This window comes from Equus przewalskii, chromosome 16 (genome assembly GCF_037783145.1).
Source record: "Equus przewalskii isolate Varuska chromosome 16, EquPr2, whole genome shotgun sequence".
Lineage (NCBI taxonomy): Eukaryota > Metazoa > Chordata > Mammalia > Perissodactyla > Equidae > Equus > Equus przewalskii.
In genome coordinates, this window is record NC_091846.1 from 27,265,969 (window position 1) to 27,280,506 (window position 14,538).

Genomic DNA, 14,538 nt, shown 5'->3' on the forward strand with positions numbered 1-14,538 from the left:
GGGACCTCAGCTGGGACGGCTAGGCCTCTCCCTCTCTTTGTTCTTTCGTCCTTCAGGAGGTGAGCCTGGTCTTCTTCACATGGTGGTCTCCAGATTCTAGGCTGCAATGCTTCCTGAGGCCTAGGTTCAGAATTCACTCGATGTCACTTCTGGTATATTCTATTGGGCAAAGCAAGTGACAAGGTCCACCTGACTATAAAGGGTGAGGAAATAGACTACATCTCTTGATGAGAAGTGCTGTGATGAATTTGTGGCCCTTTGTAATCTACCAAATTATCTATCTACTATCTGTCTCTCGCAGTGGAATATAAGGCCTATGAGGCCTATGAGATAAGGTCTTTGACTATCTTGTTCAGTATCTAGTACAGTGTCTGGTTTCCATTAGGTACTCAATAAATACTTGTTGAATGAATGAATGACCACTCATATGACACTGCTTCCAGATCTTCATCAATCCTGTTTGCTTTTCTCTGAATACTACTTACTTCGTCAGTGCCCTTAAAAATCTAGCATCCAGAAAGGGGAACAAAATTCTAGACAAGGGCTAACTGCCTAGCTCAGTACAGCTAGGTAATAAATATTAGCTGAATGAATGAACAACAAGAACAGAAGACTGGGGTAACATTCAATCTTATAACACAGATTTTGTGTCATTTAATGCAACTTAAGACTGCAGTGACTTATTTTTAGTGGCTTTTACACTGTTGAATCTTACAGGCTTTGAGATCAAATATACCCCATGGCTCTTTTTCATGTGAAACACTGCCAAGTCTCTGTCCTATTACACAATTGATTTTGGGGACCTTAAAGAACATTCCATTTATCCTTGTTGAATTTAATTTTAATCTCTTATAAATCATTGATCTCTCTAGTTGATCATTTCCACTGACACACAAACTTGCTCAAAACTGCTCAACAAGCTTCCATAAAAGTATATTTAAAAACTGAAAAAAACCAACATTCCTCCTCTTAATGCCACATCTCCCTCCTCCAGCTGCTACTCCACTTCTTTCCTCCTTTTCCTCACACAGCTTCTCATAAAATTTGTCTACATAAGCTAACACAACTTCCTCGTCTTCCTTTCCCTCCTCAACCCATCACCAATTAAAACTGTTTTTTAAGGTTATCAAAGTCCAGTGTTGCAAAAATACTATGGACCCTCCTCTCTGCCTTCATCTTAATGGTTGTCATGGCAACATCCAGCACAGTTGATCATTGGTTTCCCTAATTAAATATGTTCCTGTCTTAGGTTCTACAGCATTATTCTCTCCATTCTCCACTCTATTCATTTTTTTAAAGTTTGTTTTGAAAAATACAATTTTGTTATTTATATTAACATGCAACAAGTTTAACATTTTATAACAAGATAAATATTTTTAAAACTTTCTCAGCTTTAATTTCTAGTATTACAAATATTGACATATATAATCCATATAAAGTCTTTTTGGGTCTGAGACCAAAAAGTTTGAAAATTGTTGCTTTACACAAAATATACAGCATTAAGAAAAATTACTGGGGCCGGCCTTGTGGCTAAGTGGTTAAGTTTGCGCGTTCTGCTTCAGCAGCCTAGGGTTTCGCAGGTTTGGATTCTGGGCGCAGACACGGCACTACTCATTAGGCCATGCTGAGGCGGTGTCCCACACACCACAACTAAAAGGAGCCACAACTAAAATATACAACTCAGTACTGGGGGAGTTTGGGGAAAAAAAGCAGGAAAAGTAAAAAAAGAAGAAGATTGGCAACAGTTGTTAGCTCAGGTGCCAATCTTTAAAAAAAAAAAATTTACTTTCCATACCTAAAGAAGGCATGAAACCCAAAAGATGGAAAATACCATAGAAAGAGAAACAGAGGTGAGCTACATATTGGAAGTATTGGACAAGGACATTGAAATAACTATGAGTAATATGTTTAAGAAAATAAAGATGGAGAAGATAAATAAAAATATGGAGAATCTCAAAGAGATTGATCCCATTTTAAAAGAATTAACTGGGAAATTTTAATATAAAACTAAAAACTCAATAGGTTTAAGAACAGATTTGACAGTGTACAATGACAATGAACTGGAAAAAATTAATAAAAAATATCTACACAAAAAGGATGGAAATATAGAAGTGAGTACAGAAGACATATGAGAAGTGTTGATTTGAAAATGAACATAACTGGAGTTTCAGAAGAGGACAGAGAAAGAAGAGAAGAGGCAATATTTAAACACACTACAAATCATGGAGCAGAATCTTCTAAAACTAATGAAAGACATTACCCCACAGATTCAAGAAGCTCTATAAACCACAAGCAAGATATATACAAAGAAATCTATACCAAGCCATATCATAGTAGAACTGCTGAAAATCAAAGACAGAGAATATATTAAAATCATTCTAACATTCCAGTATTATCTGAGGAGTGGCCAAAGTAATATTTTATTTTAGACTGTAATATGTCAAGGAGGTATGTTATATTCATTGGATTATCACCACAGAAATAGTTTTTCTTTTTTTAAAAAAGTGTATCTATCAAGTTACTAAAGGAAAATGTAGAAAAATTTTTTAAAAATTTTGAATGAGCCAAAAGACGTCAAAAAGAAGAAAATGGGGGAGCCCAGTGGCGTAGCAGTTAAGTTTGTACATCCTGCTTCAATGGCCCAGGGTTTGCCAGTTCAGATCCTGGGTGTGGAGCCTTGCACCGCTTGTCAAGCCATGCTGTTGCAAGCATCCCACATATAAAGTAGAGTAAGATGAGCACGAATGTTAGATCAGGGCCAGTCTCCCTCAGCAAAAAGAGGAGGATTGGCAGCAGATGTTTGCTCAGGGCTAATCTTCCTCAAAAAAAAAAAAGAAGAAAAAGGAAATAAAACAGATGAGTTGAATAGAAAACAAACAGTAACACGGTATAAATATATTCAAATATCAGTAAGTACATTAAATGTAAAAGAACTAAAGACTTGTATTAAAAGTCTAAAATTGTCAGACTCATTAAAAAATAAAACCCAACTACATGCTGCTTAGAAGAGACAAACTTCAAACTTCAAAAATAAAGATACAGAAAGGTGGAAAGGAAAAGACGAGCAAAGATATACCATGTAAACGCTAACCAAAAGAAAACTGGTGTAGCTATAAATAATTTCAGATAAAGAAGACTTTATGGCAAGAAGCATTACTAGACATAAAGAGGAGTATTTAAAAATAAGGAGTCAATCCACAAGGAAAACACAATAATTCCAAATTATTTGCCTCAAATTATCCCATCACAATAAGCAAAAAAAAAAAAAAAAACCAGAAGCAAACGGAGAAACAGACAAATCCAGGTAAACAAGAAATCAGTAAGAATATTCAAGATCTGATCAACAAAACAAACTTTACCTTACGTATCTTAAAAATTACATCCAATAATTGTAGAATACACATTCTGTTCACAGATTATTTACCAAAATTGACCATATACTGGATCATAAGTTAAGATACAACAAATTTTAAGGAACTGAAATCACAGTATGCTCTCTTGTCAAATGGAATTAAGCTAGAAATCAGTAATATAGAGATAATCAGAAAATCCTCAAATTTCTAGGAAATTAGGCAATACGTGTCAAATAACAAATGAGTGAAAGAAAAATATGACAACAGAAATTATATTATTTTGAACTTGATAGTTGAAACCAATGATATGAATATGCATTTTAAAAAATTAGGGAAAAAACAGCAAATTAAACCCAAAGATAGTAGAAGAAATAAGAATAACAATAACATAGAAAATTAATTTACAAATGGAGAATAACAAAATAAGATGATGATTCTTTGAAAAGACTAATAAAAATACACTGACCTCTAGCAAGACTTGCCAAAAAAAAAACAAGGATGATATAAATTAGTAAATTACCAACACTGGGAATGAAAAAGCAGTGAACATTACAGCTACTACAAACATCAAAAAGGTAATGAGGACATTATAAATAAGTTTATGCCAATTAATCTGAAATTTTTGGACAAAATTCTAGGAAAAAACTAAAACTAAAAAAGGGAGAAACAGAAAACCTGAAGAGATGTCTACCTTTTAAACAAATTGAATCTGTAATTTTAAACCTTCTCACAAAGAAGTCTCTGAGCCAAGATGTCTTAATTAGTGAATTCTTACAAAAATTAAAAAAAGAAATACATCTTACACAAATTCATTCAGAAAATAAAGAACACTGCCCAATTCCTTTTAAGAAGGTAGAGTAACCTTGATAGCAAAATCTATCAACTTTCCAAAAAAAGCAAAATAACAGGCTAATTTTTCTTGTACACAGCGGCCCTTTTTTTTTCTTTAAATAAATAGTAAGCACTTTTTATGCCCTATGTAGGAAGTCTTTGCCTATTCGATGTTTTTTTTTTTTTAATATATAGAAGCTTTACTGTTTTACCTTTCACATTTAAGTTAAAATCCATTAAGAATTAATTTTCCATATTGTGTGAGATTAGGGTCAAGATTCATTTTTCCCATATGGTTATATGGACATGGTGGTGCGACTGTCTTTACTAGTGTAAATGTACCTGCAGTTTTATCCAACAATGCTTTTACGCTGTCAGTGCAAACGTCAACACAGTAAAAGGAAAACAGTCTTCACCTCACAGAGTTCCTGAAAGAATCTCAGGAACCCCTGGTGGTCCACAAAGCAAATTTTTCTAAGACTGCCATATATTAATGAGAATGAACAAACTATCATTCCACATTACAATATGGATAAATCTCAAAAGGATAATATTGACCAAAAGCAGTCAGATGCAAATGACCACACACATTCAAAAGAGGTAAAACTAACCTATAATATTATAAATCAAGATAGTGGTTCCTTTCAAGAGTGAGGTAGACTGGAGGGGTCACCAGGGGGTTTCAGGAGTGTGGTGACGTCCTAGTTCTTGATCTGGGGGCTGGTTATACGGGTGTGTTTGTAAAAATTTACTTGGATATGTTCTTATAGTTTGTACACTTTTCTGCCTGTATATTACACTTCAATACAAAGTATACGTAAAAATAAAAATAGAGATTGAAGAGAAAAGTGATTTTGTAAAAAGTAAAAGCTGACAGTAACTTCCCACTGTATTTAGAATAAAGTACAAATATACAGAACCTACAGTGTTTTATTATCATAAAGCATACCTACAATTTTCAAAATCTGGACACCACCTCATCTCATGCTACCTCTCCCCTTGCCTATTACAGATGGATACCACTAGTTCCTTTCAAGTCCTCAAGCAGAAATCCTTCCCTCCCTTAGAACCTTTGCAGATGCTAGTTCCTCTACTTTCCAAACACTCTTCACACAGCTAGCTTCTTTCCATCCTTTAGGTCTCCTCAGAGAGGCCTTCCCAATCACCCTATGTAAAGTTGCCTCTTTCACATATTCTATATCTCAGTCCATTGCCCCCTTTACTGCACTTACTACAACCTGAAATAGGTTTACTTGGGTTTTTTCCTGTCCCTCCATTACAACGTATGCTCCATGAGGACAAGGATCTAGTTGTCTTGTTTTACTAAAGTCCCAAGATTTAGCACAATGTCCGGCACACTGTAGAAGCTGAATAAATAATTTCTGAATGAATGAAAGAACAGTGTCAGGTTATTTCATATCAGTCTAATGAGTCTTTTAAAATTTTGATATGATCATTATGTATTAGTTGTCACTCCAAATTCTATTTTACCTGTAAATTTTATTTGTATGCCTTCTTTTTATCCATTTGCTTATTCATTTACTCATGAAAAAAAACTTAAAGAGCTTATTAAATGTCAGCCATACAGGTATAAAGATGAATAAGCCATGTTCTTTACTTGTAAAGGTCTCACCATTTATCAAGGAAAATCAACGTGTGATAAAACAAAATTACCTCTTTACCAAAAAAATAATTAACTCAAATATAAAGCCTGAAATCTAATTAAAATGTTTACATGAAGGAAAAGGAAAAATGAGCCCTCTGAAACAAATAATAGCCTAGTACATCTATCAAAAAAGGAAACAGCTAATTCGGCATCACTTTTTCTCAGTGAATCCATGTTGACTTGGCGATCATATCTTTTTCTAAATGTTTACAATGCATCTTTTGAATGCAATATATTGTAATAAACTATTATCAGGGTTCCACATCAAATTTAGCTTTTTCTACAATGAGAGTAATTAGGGAAAATCCATTCAACAGTATAATTAATTTGTGTTTAATCCCAATATTTGATTTTTTAAAAAATACTATTAAAGAAGAGTGAAAGTATTATATGCTTATTGAAAAGGGGCATAAATGGGAAAAGATTGAGAATCTCTCTGCTGTAGGCAGGCAGATTTCAGCTAAATGTGAGGAAGAACGTAGGCAGGCAGATTTTAGCTAAATGTAAGGAAGAACGTTCTAGTAGTTAGAGCTGCCTACCAATGGGCTGCCTTGCAAAGCAGCAAGCTCTCCATCACTAAAAATCTTTAAAGAGAGCTAACAGGCCATTTTTCCCAGGACGGAGCAGAAACAGTCTTGATTTAGGAGGCAGCATTGATTAGATCAGCGTCTCTCAAACTATGGTGAAGAAGCACTTTCAAAAAAATTTTCCAATCTGTGGTAGACCAAGATTCAGTTGTCACATCGCTATAAAGATTTCTAAATGCCTATTTTTGATTTCTGTTTTTACCTTGCCACACACAAACTGTGGTGTGGCATGGACAGGTGAAGCACACTTTAAGCAGCACTGGATTAGACAGCCCGTGAGAGATCCCAGGTTCTACGGTGCTCCAAATTTACCTAGTCTGTTCTCCTTTCTATATTCATTGGGCATTAATGTCAAACTACTTCATTTTTTAACAACTAAATCTCTCTCTTCAGCAATTTAAAGAAGCATAATCTAAAAGATATTAGTCTGAAAGCACTAGATCAAAGACCTAAGATTTTTTTATTGCAGCGACCTTTTATCTCACTAAATTGAAATAGCAAAATTTATTTTTACCAAAACACATCTGAATGCTCATTTAAAACTGGTTACAAAAAGTCTATTTTCAGCTATTTCCCACACATAATTTTCTGGTGTCACTTTCTTTGCTCAAGCTGATAATGAAAGGTATAACAAACCATAGTTGATCACACATTTGAAGTTCTAACTTTATTTTACCAGCTGGGAGCAAAACCAACAGAACAGTCACTTGGGGGAGGGCATTCATGAATTTCAGAAGCAATGGGTGGAGGATTTAAGTTTTTGCAACCACCTGTAACACTCACTGGTGACCTGACCAAAGCAATTATGGTGAAGAATTATAAAAAGAGGCAGCAAAATTAAGAGTTTCCCATTCTTTTACTTCCCCAAATACTTCCAGCTTTCTCACTCCAAGGACAATCAGACATTTTTGTTCAAAATCTGCTATCTTCTTTCCATTAAAAATAAAACAAAACAACCTTCCTTTTCAAGAAAAAATTTCTAGATTTATGAGCTATCATCTCCCAACTCCATCATACATGAATTTTTCCCCTCCAGTAGTTCCAATATTTCTTAACTCACCATACTTTTACTAGAGCAGGAGTTCTTAACTATGAGTATACAGATGGGTTTTACAAAGTCTTCGAACTCTCTGAAACTCCAAATGTTTTAAAATCTTGGGTCAATGAGCAATTATATGGACAAAATGTCAACACATTCTTAGAGGGTACAATACTCCAAAAAGATTAAAAGCATCTTTCTTAAGTTAAAAATGTGATCTGAATAGAAATATAGGGTACAGCTTCTTCATTAATTGAATAGGCATATAAAAATATTATATCAGAAAACTAAAAAGGGCTTCAGAAATAAATCCCTTTAAATTTTATAGATGACAAAATTGACATTTGGAGAGATTAAGGGAGTGTTCAAGGTCACATTACTAGCTAGAAGGCATAAGCCAGATAAAAAGGCTGGTTTCCTGCTTGCAGGTCCATTCCATCACACCCTGCTTCCTATACAGGGCCAGAGAGGAGGATATTAGTAAGCAAACTACAGGCAGTCAACAATCCCACCTCTCATAAATGTACAATCTCAGAATAAATCAAGTAATTCTTTAAATACTACTGGCTCTTAACATACACAAATATTTTCTTTTTTTTATAAAGGTATCTAAAAGTACATATTCTCTTAGACGCATTTTAGAACTTGCTTCCTTGCCAGTAGGTACAATCAACAACTTGTCAATCATCTGAAAGACCTGAGTGTTTGATCCCACTGCAATCAATCAGAGAAGGGCACACACTTGACCTGGAAGGGACAGAGGACGTTCAGGAGACAGAGGGTTTCAAAGAGGCACTTAAACACATTTCTTTCTGAGTCAATTTCTCTGAAAGCCCACAATGCAAGCAAATTAGTTGAGTGGATCTTTCAGCAACTATTGAAGCTGTTTAGAAATTTTACGCAAAACCTCTTTTCAAAGTTTATTCTCTTGTTTATTCACGCTAAAGAACAGCAAGTGCAAAAACGAAAGGAGATGATGTTTAGTGAAAAGAATTTTTATAGTAAGTAATTAAGTGAGAAAGCTGAAAAAGAATGCCTTATTTTGGTGTCAGGATGGGTAGAAATCCAAAATGTGTTTTTAATTTTTTTCACACTAATTAGAAAACTGAAAGTCTGTAAATAAGAATCCAAGAAACCCTTCGTTCTCCTCACCCCCGGCCCTTGACTTCTGAAATACAGTGCAACTTTCTACCATCTGTTATTTTAGAGCAGAAACAGTAAGGAACATATGGGCTTTCTCTCTCAAGCAGCTGTAGTGTAGTTAAAGTTATAATAATTGTCTTTCTGTAAGATAAATTTACATTAAAAACCTGGCCAGTTAAAAACAAATGGCTCAGGCTCAGAGCCTTCCAGAATAAAATTAAGAAATTCAGAAATACCTATGACATATTACATTGAGAGATTTAGAGGATATCCTCTAAATCTTGTGCTTTTATGTTTAAGGTTAAATAAATACAATTCACGGTGCCCAAATCAGTTTATACAAAGAGTCCACAACTCATGTTTTCTCCTTCTCAATCAAAATGCTACAAGTCTCAAATAGGGGTTAGGTACTCATATAAAAAATCAGTATCTAAGTTCTTGAAACCTGATAATATAAATCCACCACTTCTATAGGTCAATCAAATCCAATCCAAAGGCTCATTTATTTATAAGAAAAATCACAATACATGTGGCACATAAACTTTCATTTCAACTATATATCATTTATGAGTTTAGGTAAACTGAAAGGAATTTAGAACATATTCTGACCCAAATGTTACGAAAAATAGGAATTTTACCTACCTTTATCTGGGTGATTCAAAATCATGATTCTCCTGTGAGCTGTCCTAATCTTGGCCTTACCAGCAGACGGGCTGTAAAAAGAAATTAGAAGTGCTTATAATAAATAGTGTCAAATGCAGATTATAAATTAATGGTTTACACGGGTTTCAAGAAATTAAAAACTAATGAGAATTTCACCATCTTGTGGATAAATATGAAATTACATCTTGTCACTTAATTTCACTAACCATCAAAATAAATAATTGATTCCAATGCTACATATATTTTCTTCAGTTCTTTTTAATGCCAGTCCTTATTCACGATCAATTTAAAAATTAAATACAATATATACGGTAGGGGAATCATAGTTTGTAGACTATACCATAAGTGTGAAAACTTATGCTTCAAGTCACTTTCGGGGAAGGGAGTATATGTAGTATAACAGATAGGTATGTGAACTCCAGAGCTACTGGACTGCCAGATTTTAATCCTGGCATTGCCATTTCGGATTGGGCAACCTTGGTCAAATTTTTTAACGTCTCTGTGCTTCAGTTCCCTCATTGTAAAACAGGGCTAGCAAAGATATATTCCTCATAGAGCAATTATAAGGATTAAATTAGTTAATGCTAACAGTGTTAGAACAATGCCTGGTGTGTAGGAAATACTCCACAATGATTAGCTTTTATTATTATCATCTTTTAACAGAGCAGCTCAAAACCCTTCATTTCTCATAATTATTTATCTCTGTGAGAAATCTACAGGCAAAGCTTGGCTGTTAGAGCCTATTCTCTAAAGAAAAATTAAAGGAGAAAGTTGAATAAACCTAAAATTATTTTGGTAAAACCTAATTTATCCAGTATTGGAAATGTTTCTCATTAATACATTTTCCAGGCAAGGAAAAAAGACTAACAGTAACAACAACAAAATCCTAGTGTCCCTACTTACTTCATAGCTATATTATCTTATCCAACCTACTTAACTTCTCTAGGCTTCAAATGGGGATAATAGTAGCTGGCAAAGTACAGGGTAGTTGTTGTAGATAACGTAAGTAAAAGGATTAGCATGACCTAGCAGGCAGTTAGTGTTCAAAGAATAGCAATTATTATTATGAATATAAAGGATACTTATGAATATGTATGACATATTTTCCACTTTTTAAAAATGGAGTATAAGTAACCTAATTTAACACTTCTCGAATGACTCAAAAGCATTATTAAGAGTATCAATTAAGTGCAAAGAAACTTTCAAGGTCTGCAGAGATTCACTTGCTCTTCTCCTAACCACTCATAGAATGCTATCCATTGAAGTTCTGTATGTTCTGAACACTGCCTTCCTTGATGTCACTTGATGTCAGTTGTTAATCCTTGATTCTGCCAGACCTCCAGACTCTAGCTATTCCTTGTTAGTTACATGCCACTTCTAATCTCCTGGGGTTAACTAACAGATCACCAGTCATCATCACGATCATTTGCTGAATAAAAATATGAAATATTCTTCCATGAATAAAATAAATAAGTCTTTGAGTCAAAGAAGAACTCAACAGAAAAATCAAAAAACATCCTGACACAAATGAAAATGGAAATAGAACATATCAAAACTTATGGGATGCAGCAAAAGCAGTTCTAAGAGAAAAGTTTATAGTGATAAAATCCTACATTTAGAAAAAAGAGGGGGCCGGCCCCGTGGCCAAGTGGTTAAGTTCACGCGCTCCACTTTGGTGGCCCAGGGTTTCGCCAGTTTGGATTCTGGGTGCAGATATGACACTGCTCATTAAGCCATGCTGAGGCAGCATCCCACACGCCACAACTAGAAGGACCCACAACTAAAAGAATACACAAGTATGTACCAGGGGTCTTTGGGGAGAAAAAAGAAAAATAAAATCTTAAAATAAAAAACAAACCAGAAAGAGCTCAAACAAACCTAACTTTACACCTCAGCAAACTATAAAAAGAACAAACTAAGCCAAAGTTAGTTGAAGGAAGAAAATAACAAAGATCAAAGTGGAAATGAATGAAATAGAGACTAAAAAGACAATGAAAAAGACCAACAAAACTAAGAACTTGTTTTTTAAAAAGATGAGCAAAATATACATTAGCTAGACTCACCAAGAAAAAAAGAGAGGACTCAAATAAATAAAATCAGAAATGACAGAGGAGATACTACAACTGTTGTATTACAAAGGATCGTAAGAGACTACTATGAACAATTATACACCAACAAATGAAACAACCTAGAAGAATGGATAAATTCCTAGAAGCATTCAACCTACCAAGACTGAACCATGAAAAAACAGAAAATCTGAACAGACCAAAGACCAATTACTAATAATGAGAAAGAATCAGTAATCAAAAACCTTCCAACAAAAGTCCAGGACTAGATGACTTCACTGAATTCTACCAACATCTAAAGAAGAATTAACATCAATCTTCCTCAAACTCTTCCAAAAAACAGAAGATGAGGGAACACTTCCAATCTCATCTTATATGGCCAGCATTACCGTGATACCAAAACCAGACAAGGACACTACAAGCAAAGAAAATTATAGGTCAATATCCCTGATGAACATAGATGCAAGAATCCTTGGCAAAATTTTAGCAAAATGAATTCAACAATACATTAAAAGGATCATACACAGTGCTCAAGTGAGATTTATTCCAGGGATAGAAGGATGGTTCAATATCTGCAAATCAGTCAATGTGATACACCACATTAACAAAAACAAGGATAATAATCACACAATCATCTCAATAGATGCAGAAAAAGCATGTGACAAAATTCAACATGCATTCATGATAAAAACTTTCAACAAAGTGGGTACAGGAGAAACGTACCTCAACATAATAAAGGCCACATATGACAAGCCCCTAGCTAACACCACACTCAACGGTGAAAAACTAAAAGTTTTCCTCTAAGATCAGGAACAAGACAAAGATGCTCACTCTCACCACCTTTATTCAACACAGTACTGGAAGTCCTAGCCAGAGTAATTAGGCAAGAAAAAGAAAGAAAAGGCATCCAAATCAGAAAGGAGGAAATAAAACTGCTACTATTTGTAGATGAAATGATATTATATATACAAAATCCTACAGACTCCACAAAAACAACCCATTAGAACTAATAAACAAGTTCAGTAAAGTTGGAGGATACAAAATCAATATACAAAAATCTGTTGCATTTCTATACATTAATAACAAACTAGCAGAAAGAGAAATTAAGAAAACAATCCCATTTATAATTGTATCAAAAAGAACAGAATACCTAGGAATAAATTTAACCAAGGAGGTGCAAGACCTGTAGACTGAAAACTATGACACTGATGAAAGAAAGTGAAGAAGACACAAATAAATGGAAAGATATTCTACGCTCATGGATCAGAAGAAATTTCGTTAAAATGACCATACTACCTAAAGGAATTTACAGATTCAATGCAATCCCTATCAAAATGTCAACGGAATTGTTTACAAAAATAGAACAATCCTAAAATTTGTATGGGACCACAAACGATTCCAAATAGCCAAAGTTATCTTCAGGAAGAACAGGGCTGGAGGCATCACGCTTCCTGATTTCAAATTATATTACAAAGCTAAAGTAATCAAAACAGTATGGTATTGGAATAAAAACAGACGCAGAGATCAACAGAATAGAATAGAGAGCCCAGAAATAAACTCACACATATATGTTCACTTAATTTATGACAAAGGAGCCAAGAATATACAATGGGGAAAGGATAGTCTCTTCAATAAATGGTATTGGGAAATCTGGACAGCCACATGCAAAGGAAAGAAACTGGACCCCTATCTTACGCCATACACAAAAGCAACTCAAAGTGGATTAAAGACTTGAATGTAAGACCTGAAACCATAAAACTGCTAGAAGAAAACATAGGCAGTAAGCTCCCCAACATCAGTCTTAGTGATGATTTTTTGGATTTGACACCAAAAACAAAGGCAACAAAAGCAAAAATAAACAAGTAGGATTGCATCAAACTAAAAAACTTTTGTACAGCCAAGAAAACCATCAACAAAATGAAAAGGCAACCTACAGAATGGGATAAAATATTTGCAAATTATATATCTGATAATGGGTTAATATCCAAAATATACAAAGAATTCATACAACTTGATAGCAAAAAACAGATTAAAAAATGGGAAGAGGATCGGAATAGACATTTTTCCAAAGAAGACATACAGATGGCCAATAGGCACATGAAAAGGTGCTCAACATCACTAATCATCAGAAAAATGCAAATCAAAACCACAATGAGATATTACCTTACACCTGTTAGAATGGCTATCCTCAAAAACACGAGATTAGAAGTGTTGGTGAGGATGTGGAGAAAAGAGAACCCTGGTGCACTGTGGTTGGAATGTAAATTGGTGCAGCCACTATGGAAAACATTATGAAAGGTCCTCAAAAATTTAAAAATACTACCATATGATCCAGCAATTCCACTTCTGGGTATTTATCTGAAGGAAACGAAATTACTGTCTCAAAGAGATGTCTGCACCCCATAATCACTGCAGCATTCTTTACAACAGCTAAGACATGGAAACAACCTAAGTGTCCATCAACAGACGAATGGATAAAGAAAATGCAGTATGTGTCTGTGTGTGTGTGTGTGTGTGTGTGTATACACATATACATATATATATAATATTATATTATTCAGGTATAAAAAAGAAGGAGGGGCCGGCCTGGTGGTGTAGCGGTTAAGTGCACACGTTCCACTTCTCAGAGACTCGGGATTCGCTGGTTCGGATCCCGGGTGCGGACATGGCACCACTTGGCACGTCAGTTGCGGCAGATGTCCCACATATAAAAAGTAGAGGAATGTTAGCTCAGGGTCAGCCTTCCTCAGCAAAAAGAGAAGGACTGGCAGTAGTTAGTTCAGGGCTAATCTTCCTCAAAAAAAATAAAAAGGAAGGAAATCCTGCCATCTGCAACAACATGGATGGACTTTGAGAGTAATACACTAAGTGATGTAAGTCACACAGAGAAAAAGAAATACTGTATGATCTCACTTATATATGGAATATAAAAAAGTCAACTCATAGAAACAGAAAAGACTGGTGGTTGCCAGAGGTGGGAGGAAGGGGGCTGGATGAAATAGGCCTTCATTTCAACGGTCAAAAGGTACAAACTTCCTGTTATAAGGCAAATAAGTCTTGGGAATGGAATATACAGCATGGTGACTACAGTTAACAACACTGTATTGTATATTTGAAAGTTGTTAAGACAGTAAATCTTAAAAGTTCTCATCACAAGAAAAAAGATTTGTAATTATGCGACGTGAAGGAT

The 14,538-nt window shown here is 34.7% G+C and overlaps 1 protein-coding gene across 4 annotated transcripts in view; it reads right to left on the reverse strand.

Moving 5' to 3' along the window:
- DNAJC15 (DnaJ heat shock protein family (Hsp40) member C15) overlaps positions 1-14,538 on the reverse strand; it is a 107,375-nt gene that overhangs the window by 50,897 nt on the left and 41,940 nt on the right. For all 4 annotated transcript variants that reach the window (XR_011527879.1, XR_011527878.1, XR_011527877.1 and 1 more), the window contains exon 5: positions 9,262-9,332. Coding sequence is in view for 1 of the 4 variants with exons in the window: in XM_008534523.2 (XP_008532745.1) it covers positions 9,262-9,332 (71 nt within the window). In the remaining 3 variants the exon portion in view is untranslated. The remainder of the gene's footprint in view (positions 1-9,261; positions 9,333-14,538) is intronic.